At 36.7% G+C, this 18744-nt stretch overlaps 1 protein-coding gene across 41 annotated transcripts in view; it reads left to right on the top strand.

Annotated features, from left to right (window-relative positions):
* RBFOX1 (RNA binding fox-1 homolog 1) overlaps window positions 1–18744 on the top strand; it is a 1252174-nt gene that overhangs the window by 1200481 nt on the left and 32949 nt on the right. For 39 of the 41 annotated variants that reach the window (XM_030482275.1, XM_030482292.1, XM_030482283.1 and 36 more), the window contains 2 exons: window positions 546–678; window positions 10423–10462. In XM_030482275.1, the coding sequence (XP_030338135.1) occupies window positions 546–678; window positions 10423–10462 (173 nt within the window). The remainder of the gene's footprint in view (window positions 1–545; window positions 679–10422; window positions 10463–18744) is intronic. The other 2 variants (XM_030482277.1, XM_030482282.1) reach the window with 1 other exon arrangement.

The raw sequence follows: 18744 nt of genomic DNA, 5'->3' as shown, positions 1-18744 counted from the left end.
AGAAAACTCTTGCTTTGTCTGTCTTTCACTTGGTTCACAGTTAAGATGCAGTTAATCAACTCTCGAATGAAAACAAAGCTCTGTTTGATTGGTGAAGTCACCAGATAATTTATGTCACTGGAGGTCATCTGTCTCCACTCAAAGCAGGACTGACTTTTGAAGATAGATCCATTCATGTGACGGAATTGTCTCTGGGACTACAAATTTGAGCCTGAGGGGAGTGACTTGGGCCTCAAGAGTCTCTTGGTAGCAGTGTTGGCTAAAACAGCCAACATTATTTTTAATAGTGTCTTCTAAAACAATCAGAGCCACCTATGATACTGCCATCTAAATTGCCAGTTTGCTGTCTCCTGTTTGTACACAAATTTTGTGTAAAAAGACAAGACCTCTGGTTAAAAGATTGATGATTTACTTATTTGGTGTCTCCCTCATCCAGTTACAGGCAAACTTTGATACAAGTGCAAACATGCTGCTACATTACCCTTGTTTTAAACCACTAGACTGATCTGACTATTTTACATTCGTTCCTCTTCTTTTCTTCCCAGTGCCAGGATTTCCCTACCCTGCTGCCACTGCAGCTGCTGCTTACAGAGGTGCACATCTAAGAGGCCGAGGTCGCACGGTGTACAACACGTTTCGTGCAGCAGCACCCCCCCCTCCGATTCCAGCCTACGGCGGGTAAGGAGATCAGCCTTGTCTACCTATTAGCATGAGTCTCCAAAGGCTACAAGCTGTTTGTGACTGTGGTGCATGCTGATGGTGTCTCGCTGCAGAAACCAGTGCAGTATGCGACCAATCCCAGTGCTGGAAGTGGTGCACCTTGCATGGAGTATTGAAAAATGACTGTAATTTGTCCTGCCATAGTTGGTGGCCTTAAGCAATTCAGATGTCACATATTGTTATGTAAATGCTCTTAGAAACTGAATGCTTTGGAACAGAGAAATTGTTTCAGCTAAAGATATATTTTTGATGATTGCAAGCATCTGGTTATTAAGGAGGTTGGATCAAGTTAACTTCTTTTTCTTCAAATCATCCACTGAAAGTTGTCTCTGGACCTGAAGGCTTAGTGGTGGGGGTTTTTGTTGTGGTTTTTTCTATCTTTATTTTTATTTTTTATTGCAGTTTGTTTAGTTTTTCTAGTTGACATCTTTACCACAATAGAGATGTGGGGTGCTTCTCTCAGGGCCATGTGTTTATCAGTACATTTGCTTAAATGATACCTTAAGATTTCACTATAGCAACCTACATTTGCTAAAACCAAGTAGTAAACTAAAGAACAAAGGAGAGACATTCATAGTAATAATTTCTAGAAACTCAATAATATTCTGTTTCCAGCAACTCAATAATATTCTTATTATAGATCTTTTAAAGTACATTTTTGGGTGAAAGAAGATAGAAACAAATTCTCCTGTAGCTCTAAATGCTGACGCAGAAAGATCTTGCATGCAGTATATGATATTTAAAAGTCGTAACACTGTCAAAAGATTTTCAGCTATGAAGAAATTGGGAAATTTACAAATATCAGAAAACTTAGCAAAAGACTTATTTTGTCATTAAAAATTTGAAGTGGATATGCTGCTACTTCTCTGTAGAGCAACCAGATCTTTCTGAGGAACGGTCGGGAAGGATTTGCTAAGTCCTTGAGTGAAGGCAATCTCTCTCTTCACCCTCACTAAAATCCTGTTCAGCAGCTCATCACCTCTTGCCATGGATATCCCCTTGTGAGGGAGCCTGCAGCACAAAACTCTGTCCTTCTACTTTCTTACAGTAGAAGAAGGGTGCCCTTCTCTATTTCCCACAGTTTCTCATGAAGCCTTTGTTCTATTAAGCCAAAAGGCATGTCTTTTTCTAGACAAGTGTGCTACTCTAGTCAGGCAGGCATTGGGCTAAATTTTCAGAGATATTGAAGACAGGAACTTTGATCATTCACACTGGGTCGTTATCACCTCAGAGAAGTATGATCTAAAAATGAGTATAAAAATGATGCTAGAGAGTCAAGTTATTTTGTAAAAGTGATTTTTTTTTATTATTTTTTTAATTTTAGTGGGTTTTGTAGTTTAATAAGCAAAGTAATACTAATTTAATAAGCAAAGGTATTACTGATACTGGACTACCGCCATGATTTTTGGAGATTGCCTGAGTTACCTTTGGATAAGAATGGTGTCCCACCAAAGTTATCCTACTGTTTCCCAGGGTCTCATTTAGTGTAAGTCCAGGTAATTGTACATGACGATGATGGGAACAAGTTTAGAATGCCCTACAAGAGCCAATTCCAATCTGAATGTCTCAGCTACAAAATGGATACTATATAAAAAGAAAGTGGACTTTTTCCATCTCCGCTTAGTTTAAAAATAAATTCTTAAATTTGAACATAGAATGCAGTATGTAACAAGATAACAACAGGGGTTACTACTGTTTTCATGGTGTCATGAACATAATACCTTAGTTTAATACGAAGTCATAAAGTTATATAAGAAAATATATACCAGCTACATGTGATACAGTTTTTGAATTGGACAATACTATCTTTGTTAGTATTTCCAAAATGAGTAAATGCTTTCAGACCAGTAAGTAACTTAAATTTGCTGTAATTTAAGGGGCCACATGTGGGTGCTCTGTGTGTGTATGTGTGTGCTATATAAATTTTTATAGTTTAGTTGTTACAGTGACTCAGCAGGAAGAATTAAATTTACAAGTGTAATAGATCTGTATTCTCATGTAATTTCACTGCTTACTTTCAGCATCCTTAGGTATTGTATTAGATGTTTAAGTGTTGTGAAGTCCTGTTGTAAGTTTTGCACTGCAGTCAGGTTCAACAGTGTTTCAGAACTGGGTTCCAAGAAGTCAGCTCAGCACTCTTACGTTCTTCTGCAGGTTGGTTTGACAGTTAGGTTGGACAGTTCTCACCTATTACCTTTGTGACCTGTCCTTAAAGCTGACTTCAGAGGGATATGTTTTCTAACACAATTTGATTCTGCAACAGCTTTCAATTAGTAAGCTTTGTCTTCATTTAGGAAGGTCTCAGTTCAGATATTAGTCACGTTTAACTTTCTTCATCCAAGCATGATTTATAATAAAAAGGCACTGCCTTCCAATGCACAAAACCATTCTAAAACTTCTGTAATTCATGGATCAGTGCAGAAATAATACATACCTCTGTTGCACTGATTCACAGTTGGATTAATAAAGCTTTATTCTGAAACAGTTTCTTTGGTTTAGGGTATTAGATCTTGTGCTAGTAATTTCCCTGATACAATAGTACAATTTGGATTTGCTTCGCAATGCTTTCTTCTGTGCTCACCCATTAAGTACTCTGACCTATCAAAGAAGCAAAAAGGGATTTTCATCAGAAAAAATCCTTAATCAATGAAAATAAATCATAAGAAGGTGGTTTTCAGTCACAGTGGGAGTCGGAGTCAAGGAAAATTACAGAGATAATAAAGAGATCACAGAGAATGAATCAACTTACAGAAGGAAGCAAACAAGTTGGAATATCATTTGTTGATAAGAAGAATGGAAAAAGCTTTGAGTGCTATTTTGCAATTCTTTTAGTAGCAATTTCTCATTTTTCACTCTAGGAAGTAGACCAGCCTTAGAGCCAGACAACAACAATTTCCGACTGAAATATTTTCAATCCTTAAAAAAAAAAAAGGACATTTATTTTGTATAATGACAGATATAATTTTAATTATAAATTTACATCAAATTCCAGCAATGTTCAGTTAGAAAAAATATTACTATTCCTTTTAAAGAAAGAACCCACGTATAAGTGTAAAATACAAAGCTTTTATTTCATTAACCTTCAAAAGCTTATTAGTGAAGTAAAATATAATAGTTGATCTGAAATAATCTTCTTCATGATTACTTGCTTACAGTACAAGGTTTTGGAACTGAAACTGAATAGTTTTGCTTTAAATTTGGAAATCAACTGTAAGACTGGGAACATGTATTTCTTCAACTAGTCCGACGTGCTGCTTACTAGTGTTTATTTCAGCAGCACGGTCTCAGGATTCCCCTCTTTGGAACAAAAGCCTTTTATCCAGTCTCCCTTGAATCTGTTCTTGTTCTTTTTCACTGGTGTCTGATACTGATTGTGACCTTTTCTTAGAAACTGTTTATCAACAAAGTTAAGAAATGACGAGTCCCAGGCTGTAAGGAAATCTGGAAGATCTTGTGGACATCAAGCAAAACAAGATAGCGTGGTTCATAGAATCATAGAATAGTTAGGGTTGAAAAGGACCTTAGGATCATCTAGTTACAACCTCCCTGCCATGGGCAGGGACACCTCACACTAAACCATGTCGCCCAAGGCTCTGTCCAACCTGGCCTTGAACACCGCCAGGGATGGAGCATTCACAACTTCCTTGGGCAACCCATTCCAGTGCCTCACCACCCTCACTGTAAAGAACTTCTTCCTTATATCTAATCTAAACATCCCCTGTTTAAGTTTGAACCCATTCCCCCTTGTCCTTTCACTACAGTCCCTAATGAAGAGCCCCTCCCCAGCATCCTTATAGGCCCCTTCAGATACTGGAAGGCTGCTATGAGGTCTCCATGAAGCCGCCTGTTCTCCAGGCTGAACAGCCCCAACTTTCTCAGCCTATCTTCATACGGGAGGTGGGAAACTGTCTTCTGCTGTGCCTCACAGTTACTGGGAAACAGCAAATATGGCACACTTTGCTGGATCTGAGAAAAATTGTTGATTATAGCCATATTTGAAGGCATTGTTTTCTTATAAATCAAAGAACAGCACACATGCTTTAAAATGTGTCATTTAAAAATGAAATCGGTGTTCATGAGATATGTAGCGATACATAAAGAATTATGGTTCCTTTACTTGTGAGCGAGGCATTTCACTAATTCCTTGAGATAGCATCTTGTTTATTAGCTCATGGAAAATACTTATTTTTTAGTATCTGTGGCATCATTTCTAATGCCTTGAAATTGTACAATGTGCAGCTTACTTACAACTTTGTATGTATAAATTCATTTACGTACCATAAAAACCTACTGAAACTGAAATGAGGGAGTAAAGTTTTGTTTGTTTGAGAGAAATGAATGCTGAAATTTAAAGAGTTTGAAGATTTCCATTGGATGGAGAGCTTAGCTTCAACACTATGCTGCAAGAGGAAGGGAAGCAAGAGATGGTCGTGTTGATGGTGTGAGAGCTGCATGGAGATCAGAGCCTGTCACTATGGGAGGATGTATCTGTGGAGCTGTGAGCTATTATTGCCTGCTTGTCTCAGGGCTCTCCACGAAGTTCACAGCAAGATTGAGCACTTGGTTGAGGAGCAAAGCAATTACTATTTTAAGCTGGCTAAACTCCTTCATACCTTCTTTCTTGGGACAGCCTCCATGAGGGAGGATTTGAGCTTAATGCTTCTTCGACCTTTCTTGCAGTCTTCTCTCTGGGTACTAGATAGTGTTTTGTACAAAATAATTATTTTTAAATTATTAAAAAACAAAAAACAAATTATCAATGTGAAAAACCAAGATCATCTTGGTTTTACCTGTGTCTTTGTAGGATTATCTATTTTATTGACAAAGTGCCTGCTAATGGTATAAGAAATGCCCTAATAAAGCAGAAGCTACTAGTAGAGGTAGTCTTACGGCAGATTTTGAATGCAGTTAGCAGTACTTACATTGCCAAAAGAAGGAGAAAGAAGCAGCAGGAGGTTTTTTTCTCTCTTCGACAAACTACTGGAAGCAAGTGATCTGATTTTGATACCTCTAATTGCTTTTGCACTCTGTACCAACTAGTACCTCAGCATTCTTGGAAATCATTTGCCAAATAGTAAAACATCATGAATATGATGCTCCATCATTATACTGCTGTCAGGAAAAGCCATTGTCACTGTATATCTGGTAGTATTGCAGATAGTACTAGTAGATAGTATTAGTAAAACTAAAGTTCCAGCATCATTTGCCTCAAGTAACTCACAAGTTTAGTGTGTGATGGCTTTGTCTTCACATTTCCCCTCTGCTTCTTCCAGTTCTGATGAAGCAAATGGAGAATTAGCTTTCAGTCCGTATCTCCACTGCTGGTGTCTTTCCTGGGAAAGCAGGAGATAGCAATATGCTTTTTTTCTCTTTGAAAAGAAGAATTACAAAAAAATGCTTGGGGAGGGTAGAGGAGAATTAACAGAGACTAGTCAGAAACTCTTCCCTTTTGTTAAAATACATGTGTTGAAGTGCTACATTCTAACTGATTCAAAATGAAAAAGCTTTATTTTCCAATACCTTATTCTAAATTTAGGAAAAAAGGATAATTAATGGAAGCTACTACATCTGCTACAGTGGTTATGGTTTTTTTCCAGTACATGTCTTTGGGCTCACAGAAACTTCCTCTTACTTTGGACTCTGTGCTTTGTATATATGTGCAATTGTTAGGAAAAAAAATGTGTTTTGCCAGTGTGTAGTGATTTATGTCTTCCAGCTTTGTTCTTTCCAGCAGTGCCCTCAATTAATTTTCCAAAGCAGATAATGTAACTTGTTTGTGGCTGAAAGTGCTGAAGCTGGAAAGACGAGAACCTGGAATTAACATTCTAAAAGGGTGAAACAGTTAAAGTTTTGTTATTAGAGTGTTGAAAGGCACTACTTTAATTCACAGTCTTTTCTTTGGTTTATTTTAAATAAGGCTGTAGCTGCATCTCTTCCATTATTTGTTTCACGAAGGCATCATAGAATCAGATATGAAAGGTTTCATATAAAAGGTGATTTCCAAGACCAGAAACTGGAAAATATATGTAGGACAGTGAAGGCAACTCTACCCGCAATCAGAAAATGGAGAACCTTTGTTCCTCGGGTGCTTTTTCTTATTACTAATGGAGGGGAAATAGCGAATTATAACCATGATTCCTATTGCAATGAATGAAATCATGATTGTAATGCCCGTTTGTTACACTGAATCAATCACTCCATGCACTTAATCTGCCTCAGGTTATTTATGTTAACTTGTGCAGATTGTGTATATGGCTGAGGGCCATATATGCTCAGCTGCTATGAAGTTACTGGACTGAGGTTTGTGCAGTCAAGAAATGTCTTCTTATGTCATTGATAGATTATTCAACCCAATCCTTTTGAAAGATGAGGATACAAAAATGATAATGAAGACAGATGTAGTCCTCCCAGGATATTAAAAAGATGGAATCTAAACTAGGAAAGACTTTGTCTTATTATAGTTACAAAAAATTATTATAAGACACAGAGACTAAAATAAAGCAGCTAAAACCATGCAAAGCAGATGTATAATAGTTGGTGAGAAAACAGTTTCATATTTATAGAAAAATAATTTCAGGAAATGATTGCCACATAAAATGTTTTTTAGATGCACATTTTCTTATTAAATTAAGATATCTCTCTTCTCTGAGTTTTGCTTAGCACAATAAAATCATAAAATACAACTGAATAAATCCCCCAAATTTGTTGTTCTTATTTTAATGCCTTCAGGTAATGCATTAACATATCATCCATTTCTGGGTGAAGTTCTTCAGATTTCAGTAACATGGATATTTCCAGACCCTGTGTTGGTTTACGAGGAACTCCAGATTTATCTGTCTGCCGAGACAATTTTTAGAATATAAAGTGTAAAAGGAGCTGTGCTGAGATGAGTCCATGTGTGATGCATTCAGTCTCTTCCCATGCTTGAGACTTCTCATCTGTTTTCTGCCTACGGCTTCAGAGGGAGAAAAGGGGATGATAAGCCAAGCAAATTACCTTTGGAAAATTATATACTGAAGGAAAGAAAAACACAACAGCCAAAGATAGTTCTTGGTGTTTTACAATTTGTCCTTCTGATAAAGGCTGCTGTTAGAAAATACATTTGACTCCGGTGGTAAGATTCAGTCACAGGAGTCAGTGAATGACAAGGACAGTGAATAAAGAAAATATTCTCTGAAAAATCTATGAAGAGGTGAAGAATCACTTTTCTTCGTACCTCAAAAGAAGTAGGTTTTATATTTAACATCACTATCACACTACAAGACCATATGGAGGAAATAACATAAAATCAGCTGATATCTTTTCATAGTGCATGTCCTGCTTGGAAGTGTTATACTTATTTGCCTAAATCTGTCACTTTATCTTAATACTAACCATGTTAAATGATGAAGTCATGTATTCATGTCTCATTTTAGTGCTGGGTACTTCAACAAGCAGCTGCATGTTTAAAGTTCAGAATAACTAACTTTCTGTACATGACTGTTATATGGAAAAGGAAGGTCTAGGTGAATGAAGTGACCTATCCAAGACTGCAACCAGCTGCACTTGGGAATTCAAAATGTATCAGCCCCTATTCGTCTTGTGACATATTCACTGTATATCCGCAGATCACCAGGAGGAGGAAGCAAAAAGGTCCCCTTTCTGACAGATACTCTCTCAAAAGCATTATTTTCTGAATAGCAATGTTTAATAATAATTGAAAGTAGTATATTTTAATGTACTGTGGAGGATTGATCTTGCTTAGCTGCCAGACCCTCACCCAGCTCCATTCTCATTCCCCCTTCTCAAGAGTGCATGGGAAGAAAGATGGAAAAGCTCTTGGGTTGAGATAAACACACGGAGATTGCTTGCCAATTACCATCACGGGTAAAACAGACATGGCTTGAAATGGATTTAATTTATTGCCTTTTAAAATGCAGTTGAATGGTTAGAACCAAAGAACATAAAACACCCTCGCCTCCTCCCCACCTCTTCTTCCCAGGCTCACTGTCACTCTTTCATTCCCAGCTCCACCTCCTCCCATGACAAGTTGCACAGGGATATGAGGAACTGAGAGTTGTGGGGCCCCCATCCTCAGTAAACTTTGTATCATATGCATATCATCTCATAAAACTCCTTCCATGTTGTTCAGGATTGTGTACTTCTACCTCACAGTCATGTGGAATGTTTTATTTCTTACATGCAAACACCTATGAGAAAAACATGTAATATTTAAAAATAATCAGAATATCAAAACCAAAATGAAGGTACACTACAGTGTAGCTCTCTGAAAGCTACTGATGTATACCAGCTTTGGCATATATTGCTCTGCAGACGTAATAGAAAAATACATGAGGAAAGGTCCGACCTTACTGAAGCACATGGCACTCTTAAGTGGAGCTGAGTTTTCACACGTTACTGTGCCATAGAAAAATTTCATCGTCAGTGTAGTTTTATCAATGCCATTTGTGTGCATGTATACAGTTTATGAATCTCAAGAGATTCTGACTTAGACACATACTAGCTCAGCCCTGTGGGTTTTGGTCATTGACCTCGATAGATCAGCTATATTTCTGACATGAAAATTCTTGTTGGAATTGCAAAACAGCTTAGGCTAGCAACATGGTAATAACTATTGTTCCAGATAATAGTATTCATAAATTGAAAGTATTGTTGAAAAAACCTATTGTGTGCTCTCATATTTAGCTCTCAAAACAGCTGGGATCAATTCTGATACTGGAAATACCCATTTTAAGTTGCAGAACTGTCAATGTAAAATTGCAATACTTGCGTAATGTGTGTAATTGGTAGGCCACTGGTGCGTAGCTCAAGTTTTATTTAGAGTAATAGTTTGAACTATGTTTCTCATACTGCGTCATTTGAACTGTTTTCACTGACAGTTTATCTTAGCTGAAACACAGTGGTCTCTGGGTAAACTGTTAACAGCAATGTGAAATACTACGTTTTTTCAAATAAAGGATAGTAATGGAGCCAACCGAAACTGCAGGGCAGCTCAGAACCATTGGCATGTTCACCAAAAGTGTAAAATGATACAGTGAGGAAGGTTAATACTTTTTTTAGTAAGAATAACACCGTGACATACTTAACAGACCTGCTGTCACTATCGGAACTATGTATCAATCCAGCAATGCAGTACCTATGAATACGCTCATCTCTGTGTACATTGACCCAATGGGTAAAACACCAGCAGTATAATTATTTCACACATTCCTCTCACCATATAAACTTATGCTGTGGGGTTTTTTTTCATCTAAGTAATGACAATTACTGCTTTGTTTAAGAGGGTTGACATAATTGCAGGACAAGAAAGTAATAGTTCAAGAGAGAGCATTTTGTTAATCTATTAAAACTGTTTGTAGGGTTGGCCCACTGAAAATTTTTATAGAAGTCCTGCCAATATGTGGTTTCCTATAAAAAAAGAAATAAAAAAATATGAAAACCTTATCAAAGGTATTTTCCAATCCTGCCATGCTTTGCTTCTCTATGACTAAGCATTTGGCATACTTCATAAGATGTTGTATTTGGTACGGTTTCACTTCTGATAATTACTACCAACCTCCTTAACCAATGTGAAGAGTGACTTCCTTCCCCCCTCCCTCTGTTCTTGTGACAAGACTAACCTCAGCTGTGCAGGGGTTGGTGGCATTTGCATGTGGAAATGCACTAATATGGATGTTTTTCTTTGTGTGTGCATCCTTGCAGTGTTGTATACCAGGATGGATTTTATGGTGCAGACATTTATGTAAGTATTCATTGATGTGCATGCTGTCCTTGTACATTACCAGAGTCATTCTTTTTACAAGTTTGCTGCCTCGCTTGACTCTGTATTGTCTATTTACCATCCTTTGCCTGTCAGAAAGAATTGAGAAGAATATCTCTCACATTGGAAGACCTTTCTGTTCATTACATCTATCATTGTTCAGTGGAGCTGAATTAACTCTTCAATCAAATGCTGAATGAATGCAAAAAGATGTGAAAAATGTGTGTGCATGTGTGGAGGGGTGTCTCCCTTCAAAATTGAAGTTCGAAGAAAAAAACAAAAACAAAGCAGAAACATTCTTCTGTAAACCCCCAGAAGCTCATTTTTAAAAAATCAAGGCAAGCAGAGTATTATTAATACTTGAAGTATGAAAATACTTTATGGAGAGAGATAGATTTCCCAAATCCAGCAACCCTGGGTATACGTAAGTGCCATGGTGATAGAAGAGCTGAATTACATAGTAAGCTTAAGATACAGCTATTTTATATCTGCTCTTTTAAAATCCACTTATTTCAATTTAAAGAGGTAGAGACTGCTTATGATATAAGAAGTGGCTATATTTGTTAGTAAGTGTTTATAGCCCTAGGTCCATCATTGTCTAGTTCACTTCATTGGTCACCAATTTCCTTTTAAATAATATTTAAGCTTCTTACCAGTACTGAATTTTTTACTTTGGATGTATACAAAGAGGCTACTTATGTCTGAGTACGCAAGAGTTGAGGCTGAATTTCACACTTCTAAAATAACTATTTCTTATACCATATATGTAGATGGAAAATATTTTAGTCATACTCAGTAATGTTTCACATTTGTTATTATTTTGATAAAGCAATCTGGTCCTAGGTTACAGGTGTCATCTTTATTTCACCAGACAGCTTTCTCTACCTATTTGTACTTCTGTTGTACTGTCTCTGTTGAGATACAAAGAGATGGATGAGTTGAAATTGGTATGAATATTAAAAATTCAGTAGGTAGTGTAGAAAACATTCATTGTCTTCATTATCAGCAATCTTTTAGAACGATTTCTAAGACAACAGATTTTTTAATAAGTTTTATATGAAGAAGAAAAAAAAGAATTTATGGATGAAGTAGGTTTTATTTTTTTTTTAAGGAGGTAGAAAGAGGCTGATACTTATCTGAAAATTCATTTGTGTAGATTAAAACATATATATAAAATAAATTAGCATGGGTTAAAATTCTCTCGTTATGTACTTAGTCATGTAATTAGTAACGTATTGTTTACAACACATGAGAATCAACCATTTGCCAAAGGCTTACTCAAATGTAGTGTGGTGCTCTGATCTGGTCAACACAATCCTGCTGAATTTTTGAGCTATATAGGATACATAGTACAGTGTGGAATTTCTTCAGGTTTCCAATTTCCATAGTTCTTCAAACTGTCAAAAGAATGTGACATCCATTTTGCTCAGTTTACCAACCCCAAAATCTGACAGGCAACAAGACATCTTTCTCAGGATTGCTGAATGTGATAGTACAGGTGGGAACCAACTGTTAATGTAACAGTTTGTACTTTTGGAACCCACTGCTGCTGAAAACCAGGAATATCTCTTTTGGTGATCAACAGTACTATTTTTAGGTGGCCTCACACCCTCTCACAGGCTTTAACATTCTGTTTCCAAATGGAAAGTGATTTCAATGAAAAAGATACTGAAGAAATTACAAGTTTCTAGTATAGCCTCAGCTTTGTGGTCTGGAATAGTCATGTGCATTAGGAAATAGAGTAACTATACTGGTGAAATAGAAAAACTATACTGGTGCACTGGTTTTCACTCAGTTGCAGCCTTGTATTTCTGATTGCATTTCTTAGTTTTCTTAATGCAGCAGGATGTTTACCTTTACAGCAGTTGACAGAATTAAAACACTGTTCTGGAAATTTGTTGGGTTTTGGGTTTTTTGTTTTTTTTATAATGTACAAAGCTTCTTATTTTATGATTATTTTTTCTTCACATCTGTTCTTTCTTCAGAAGAAGAAACCTTGCAGTTCACAGTGTATTAGTTCTTAGCGTATTAGTTTGCAGTGGACTAGTCACTTCTTAAATGCCAATTTATTATGACGTAGTTATACTCGACTTTTCATTTTAAGTGCATTGCTGAAGCTTTGTGAAAGAACTATGCTATGTGAAAAGAAGGAGAAAAAATAATAAACAATACAGGTTTTAATAGTAGATTGTAGGGAAAGGAACCTCAAAAATACCACAGAAAGCAAAACAGAAGGAACATAGTACTGGGAAGCCAGACCAAAAATATGCATTAACAAGTATATCAAAGTGTGTTTCATTCTGATATGATTACATTGAGTACCAACAGTAATATGGACCATGCTAATCTTTTCATAACTATCAGTATAGATTTTGATGGTTGATTTTCTGGAAAGGAAGGTGGGAAGACCAAGAATGATACTGGTTGGGTCAAAAGTGCAGGGTGAACCAAGAACAGCAAATAGCCAGAGTTGCTTAATACTAACGAGAGGAATATAAGAGAATAGAACTATAAGGATAGGTGGAAAGTACAGTCTAAAATGAAAAATCAACAGCCATGATTCTAGATATAATATAATATATTCTATATTTCATATAGTTCTCTATGGAAGGTAATAATGCTTCTGAAATAGCAGAGATATTGAATTCCTTTTTAAATGTGCCTTTGAGTGGGAAAAATAAAGGAGATTATTAGGAACTAAGGAAGACCTTTTAAAATTAAGTATTGATTCACTAAGAGAAAAAGTCATTAAAACAGAATGAAGTTTGCCTGTCGGCAAATATAGGAATTCCTAGATGAAGATTGACACCTGTGAAAATAAGAAAATACACTCCACAAAATGGAGCAAAAATAGTAACAGACGCAGAAATATGCAGTTAGAATAATAGCTCAACACTATTGCTCTGTTTTGTCTTAAACCTGGTTTGCTGGGTTTTTTACCATTGTCATAAAGAATGTGTTCAGAACATGTCAGTCTTCAGTTCAAAACTTAAATGTGGAAAGGCAAAGAAATATGAGAAACTTCCAAACTCTTGTCATCACCAGCTTCAGAAGTCCCTTGGTTATACAGTTTAACCATGTATATTAGTCACTCTTAACTGTTCACAGCAAGATTTTCTAACCTGTTCTCAGGATGCTGGACCTGTGATACTGCAACAACAATATAAAAGTACATAGGTTTTAGATTTTTTTTCTAAGATGCCAATCAAGAAGAAGGCATACTTTTGTGATCGGGGTATGGAACGAGGTTATCAGTAGCTACTGCCATTGCCTTTAGCTCAAAGGTAGGGTGGTATTGAGGGTGAAGCGCTTACACATTTCCCGAGGAAAAAGCAGATACAATTATCTAAGCAACATTCCCTTGATATTAGGTAGAAGACCATTGATGCAATCAGAATTCCTGAAGGTGCAGTTCTAATGTGAAGAGCAAGGATATGCAGTTGACGCTGAAGTCCTTCGTTTAAGTACCAAAGTGTTTTGTGTTTTGTAAATGAAAGAATGTGCCATTTCCTGTGAGTCACAGAAACAGAACAATGGAGAAATGACTTTTCCAAAGGAAAAAGAGTTCCCAAGTAGCGGTGGGTTGTTCCTCCTAGTGGTCCGTGTGCTGGAACATTATGTGATGCCTTTTTAAAAGTTCTGGGGTCTAGTAATGAATGTCTTTTCACCTCTCTGATCTCCATTTGTGACATAAACAGTACATTCCATGAAAATGCTAGATCAGTCCTGGTGATTGTAGTTGGTTGGAATTAATATGGATGGTGTCAGTTTGGATATACTGCCAAGAGCTTCTGTGAGGCAAGAGCTACCTCTGGGAACACAACATAGAAATGACATGAACATTTCATTTAGGTTGGCTTGAGCCAGCACAAAAAGGTGATGGATATTTTATTTTTAATTCTCCCACTCAAAGTTTTGCTCCGTGAGCAGGACAAATACTGTTTAAACCTCAATAGCATGTGAGTGGAGGAAAATGAAATGACTACTTCTGTTTTCTATATTCTGAAGGGTTAGGTATAATTCATGCCTTTTTTAGACCCATTCCTCTATTTGTAGCTAATAAGGCAGGTATCATTCTCAGTACTAGAGAAGGTTTTGATAAATTTGTGTTCACACAATACTTGGAGATCCTTGATTAAAAGGAAGTGTAGGAAGTAAAATTTGAGAAAAAATAATTCCGAGCATTCCCATCAAAAGTTGGGGCTGTTCAGCCTGGAGAAGAGAAGGCTGTGTAGACCTCATAGCAGCCTTCCAGTATCTGAAGGGGGCCTGCGAGGGTGCCAGAGAGGGACTCTTCATCAGGGACTGTGGTGATAGGACAAGGAGTAATGGGGTCAAGCTTAAACAGGGGAGATTTAGGTTAGATATTAGGAAGAAGTTCTTTACTGTGAGAGAGGTGAGGCACTGGAACAGGTTGCCCAAAGAAGTGGTCAGGGCTTCATACCTGGCAGTGTTCAAGGCCAGGTTTTACAGGGCCTTGAGCAACCTGGTCTAGTGAAAGGTCTCAGGGGTTGGAACTAGATGATCTGAAAGTCTTTTCCGACCCTCGCCATTCTACGATTCTATGAAATATGTTAGTAATAGGAAAAACTAATGAAAAAATATCCATCATTTAGAGTCACTTAGTTTACCTGTATCTGTGGTAAAAACTGACAGTACATCTGAGATCAAGATAAAATTAAATTTAGGTATTGGAGGAGGAGGTGCACACATGTATATACATAGTTTTGTAATCTACAGATGTGTGTTTGTATAACTCATTTTTGTAGGAGTTATTCTTACTCAGATTTACAGATATACAGACTTTATTTAAAAATTCAGATGCATTTGATTTTCTGTTCATTTCCATTTTATCATACCTTAAAATTTCTACCATTTCTTTCTAAAAATTATGAAGATTCTCTGTAACAATTGGCTACTGATCTTCGATGGATCCCTTTGCTCTTTTTCAATTTGACTGAGCCACAGAGAGGTATGAAACATTGAAAGAAAAATTGTAATGAGTGGCTCTGGAGAATTTTTCTGAATTCCTTCCTTATATTTTTCTTTCCATCCTTCTTTCCTTACGCATTCAAATAATTTCATTTCTGTTTATAGAGCAGTATCACAAGAGCCTGTGTATGGCAATAAATTACCACAGGTATGACATGCAGACTGATGGAAAAAAGTCATTATGCTGAATTTAGACTCTTGTAAAGTCATACTAATACTCAAATAATTATGTGAGAAAGTGCATTCTGTGTGTATAAATGATAAGAATAGCCAGTTGCATTTTATTTTTCAGACTCTATCACAAAATCACAGATATTCTTCATATCCCGTGAAATACACAGTTACTGTTTTGAGTGTCTTGTTCAATATTTTATGCTAGTGAAATAAATCTCTGTATTTGGACTGTGAGTGTACTGACTCTATGCTTAATTTTTTAAGACAACTTAAACTGCTAACATTGTGTTATTGTTGTTTTGGAAGTAGCAAATATGGGAGCACAGATAAAGCAGTAGACTTTTTTTCATTATTTTAGCTGAATTTATTATTTCAGCTGAATCTTCAAAATAGCAATTTGAAGCATAACAGTCAGATACTTCAGTTTGGATGTATGGAGTGAGGGGGGAAACGCATTCCTAAAACATTTATAAAACATACGAACTGAAAATTATTATTAGCATGTAATTATTATTTTTGTTCTAAATATTTTATTTTGTAGTACAGTCTAAGGCATGAATATAAATATTTATCGTAGTACTCAAGAGGTGTGTATGTAGTGAATATCACTTGTGTATTTTTCATCTAAAAGATAACAGCCAAGTTCAAAATTAGAAAATAAAGTAGAACTCATCACAGAAATTTAGAGTTCAGGGCTTTGAATCAGTTTCCCATCCTGATCCCAAATTTAAAACATTTTGTTGCTGCAGCGATAAATCATCTGAAGTAACTGAAGCAAGGCAATAACAAAACTTAGTACTGCAGAACACAAACCTCATAAAAATAATTTGCTTAAGAATGTTTTTATGTGGAATTATATGTTTTATGTATTTTATATGTAATTATATGTTTAAAATGTGAAATCATGACATGGGCTGGTAGGGATTTATAATTTTCCTGATAACCAAATGAATCCTGGATTTTAGTTCTCCAAAGAATTCAGCCAAATTCAGTAACTTTGATCTCTTTTTATTGCTTTAGCCTCAGTCTTTCCAGGACTCTCACATGCCATTCATACTAATTGTTGAATTGAGCTTCATTGTTCAGCAGCACTTCTTTGATGAAAGCAAACCATAATGTAAACATAAAAGGAATCTAACTCTCATAGTTAGGGAATACCAATTTAGTTAAATAGATAGTTTAACTATGTATTTAGTTAAATAAAGGCAGGGAAAACAATCCTCATAGAGCCTTCCATCTGCACATTTAAGAACAGCCAATATGTGAACAGTGGGTCTCATTTTTATCTGATTAATAACACCAAAACTTCTCATGGAGGGCCATTCCCACTTCTGTACTGCAGTGTCATTATGCGTGTGACTGGATTGAAATGAAGTGGCTCTCACGTTTCAATCAGGTGGTTTAGAAATGGACTACAGGACAAGCGAAGGAGTCATACATGTGGCGAACAGAATCATGTCATACTCCAGGATGACTTGCACTCTGCCGCACATTTTCAGGACTGGATCATGAAAACAAGTTTCATATCTTCTCTATACTTCCACCATTTGTACTCCCTCATACCATCACTCAGGGAAAAAGGGAAAGGGAAAGGAAAAAGGAAACGAAATGATCGGGTGCTATATTTAGCACTCAAAAACCAGGAGGGGAGAGTGGATAAATTTGTATAATCTCTTTCCTTTCTCCTTGTAGCAGAAGCCAGACTAAATGTGCAGCTTACATTATCATCTTTCAAGCTTACCATTTGGTGGCTCAGTTTGCACTTGGTGACATTATTTGACATCTGATTGCCTGTATGCACATACCTGCAAGCAATATGTGCCTATTATACATTTTTGACAGTAATAGCCTTCTATTGGTTTATAAAAATCAACTGATCTAAAATGAGAAAGTATTTCATCTCAGTGCTTCCGTGCTTGCACAGAGAAGCAGCCTGCTGCAAAAGAGGCTGCTGCAAAAGAGCAGCCTGCTGCAAAAGAGAAGGCATATATAGTATTATATGGCATTGTGAAAGCACCTGCCTTATTCCAGTGGTTGTGTGACACAATTGCTGCTGGCAGGGAGCTGACCAAGAGTGGGGAGGTAAATGTGCTATCCTCTGCGTTAGCACTTAAAAAACTCAGGAAGAATGTTCCTCAAGTAAGTTGAAAATTCAGAGCCTGTGGTTTCCAATGAGCTGTCAGTACATGTAAAACATATGTTTACTCTTAGGGTGATGTGATGCTATCACCTGAATGATCGATTTCCAAAACCGACCTGCTTCCAATCTTCAAACCAACAAAGGTTTAAACGTGTTAGGGATGAAAGCAATTCCGCCGAGCAAAGTTGTAGAACGGGAAATAGCTTGTAAAAGCAGTTGAAATCACTTTTCTGAAGGTGTGAATTCTGATTTGTAAAATCAAAATAGAAACCCCACAAAAGTTCCTGCAGTAAAAATGTACTACTGTTACAGTAGAGGTTGACACATTGTGGCCTATTCTTCACACTTCAGCAAAATACCATGTGTGAATGCAGCCTTCCAAAAAGAGAGGGAAAGAGAAGGGGGGGGGGGGGGATCAATCCATTAAAGTGAACACTTTAGTAAAAGAGTGAATTTTATTCAAAGCTGAGTGATCTGATCCTTTCTTATTCAGCTCTTTGTTAAGGTGGGGGAAGGTGGGAGAGGAAATACAGAAGTCCCCTGTCGCAGAGGATGGTGGGGTGGTGAATTCTAATTGGGACATAAATCGTGTTTGTGTTATCTGTGGAGATTGGCCTGTGTTTGTTAATTGGCATGCTGAGATCATTTTGAAATGGTTGATATAACACCGTAGTCCATTGAACAGGAAGCTCTGCTGTTTTCACAGTTTGATAATCAATGCATCACTGCACACAATTCCTTTCAAATGTGTGTTTGTTTGTCCTGTTTGCTTAATTGAACAGCTGGAATTACTGTTACATACAGCTGAATGTTAATTCATGGAAGAAGAGAATTTTGCTGCTTCATTATAATTTTATGTACAAATTGGAAACCTATGAAACATGAAGTGTTAATTGAGTGCAGAGTTTCATAGGTTTAATCAACCAGGCATGATAAATCATATTTTGTACAAATAATA

This window comes from Strigops habroptila, chromosome 4 (genome assembly GCF_004027225.2).
Source record: "Strigops habroptila isolate Jane chromosome 4, bStrHab1.2.pri, whole genome shotgun sequence".
Classification (NCBI taxonomy): domain Eukaryota; kingdom Metazoa; phylum Chordata; class Aves; order Psittaciformes; family Psittacidae; genus Strigops; species Strigops habroptila.
This window is presented reverse-complemented; position numbering and strand designations above follow the sequence as displayed.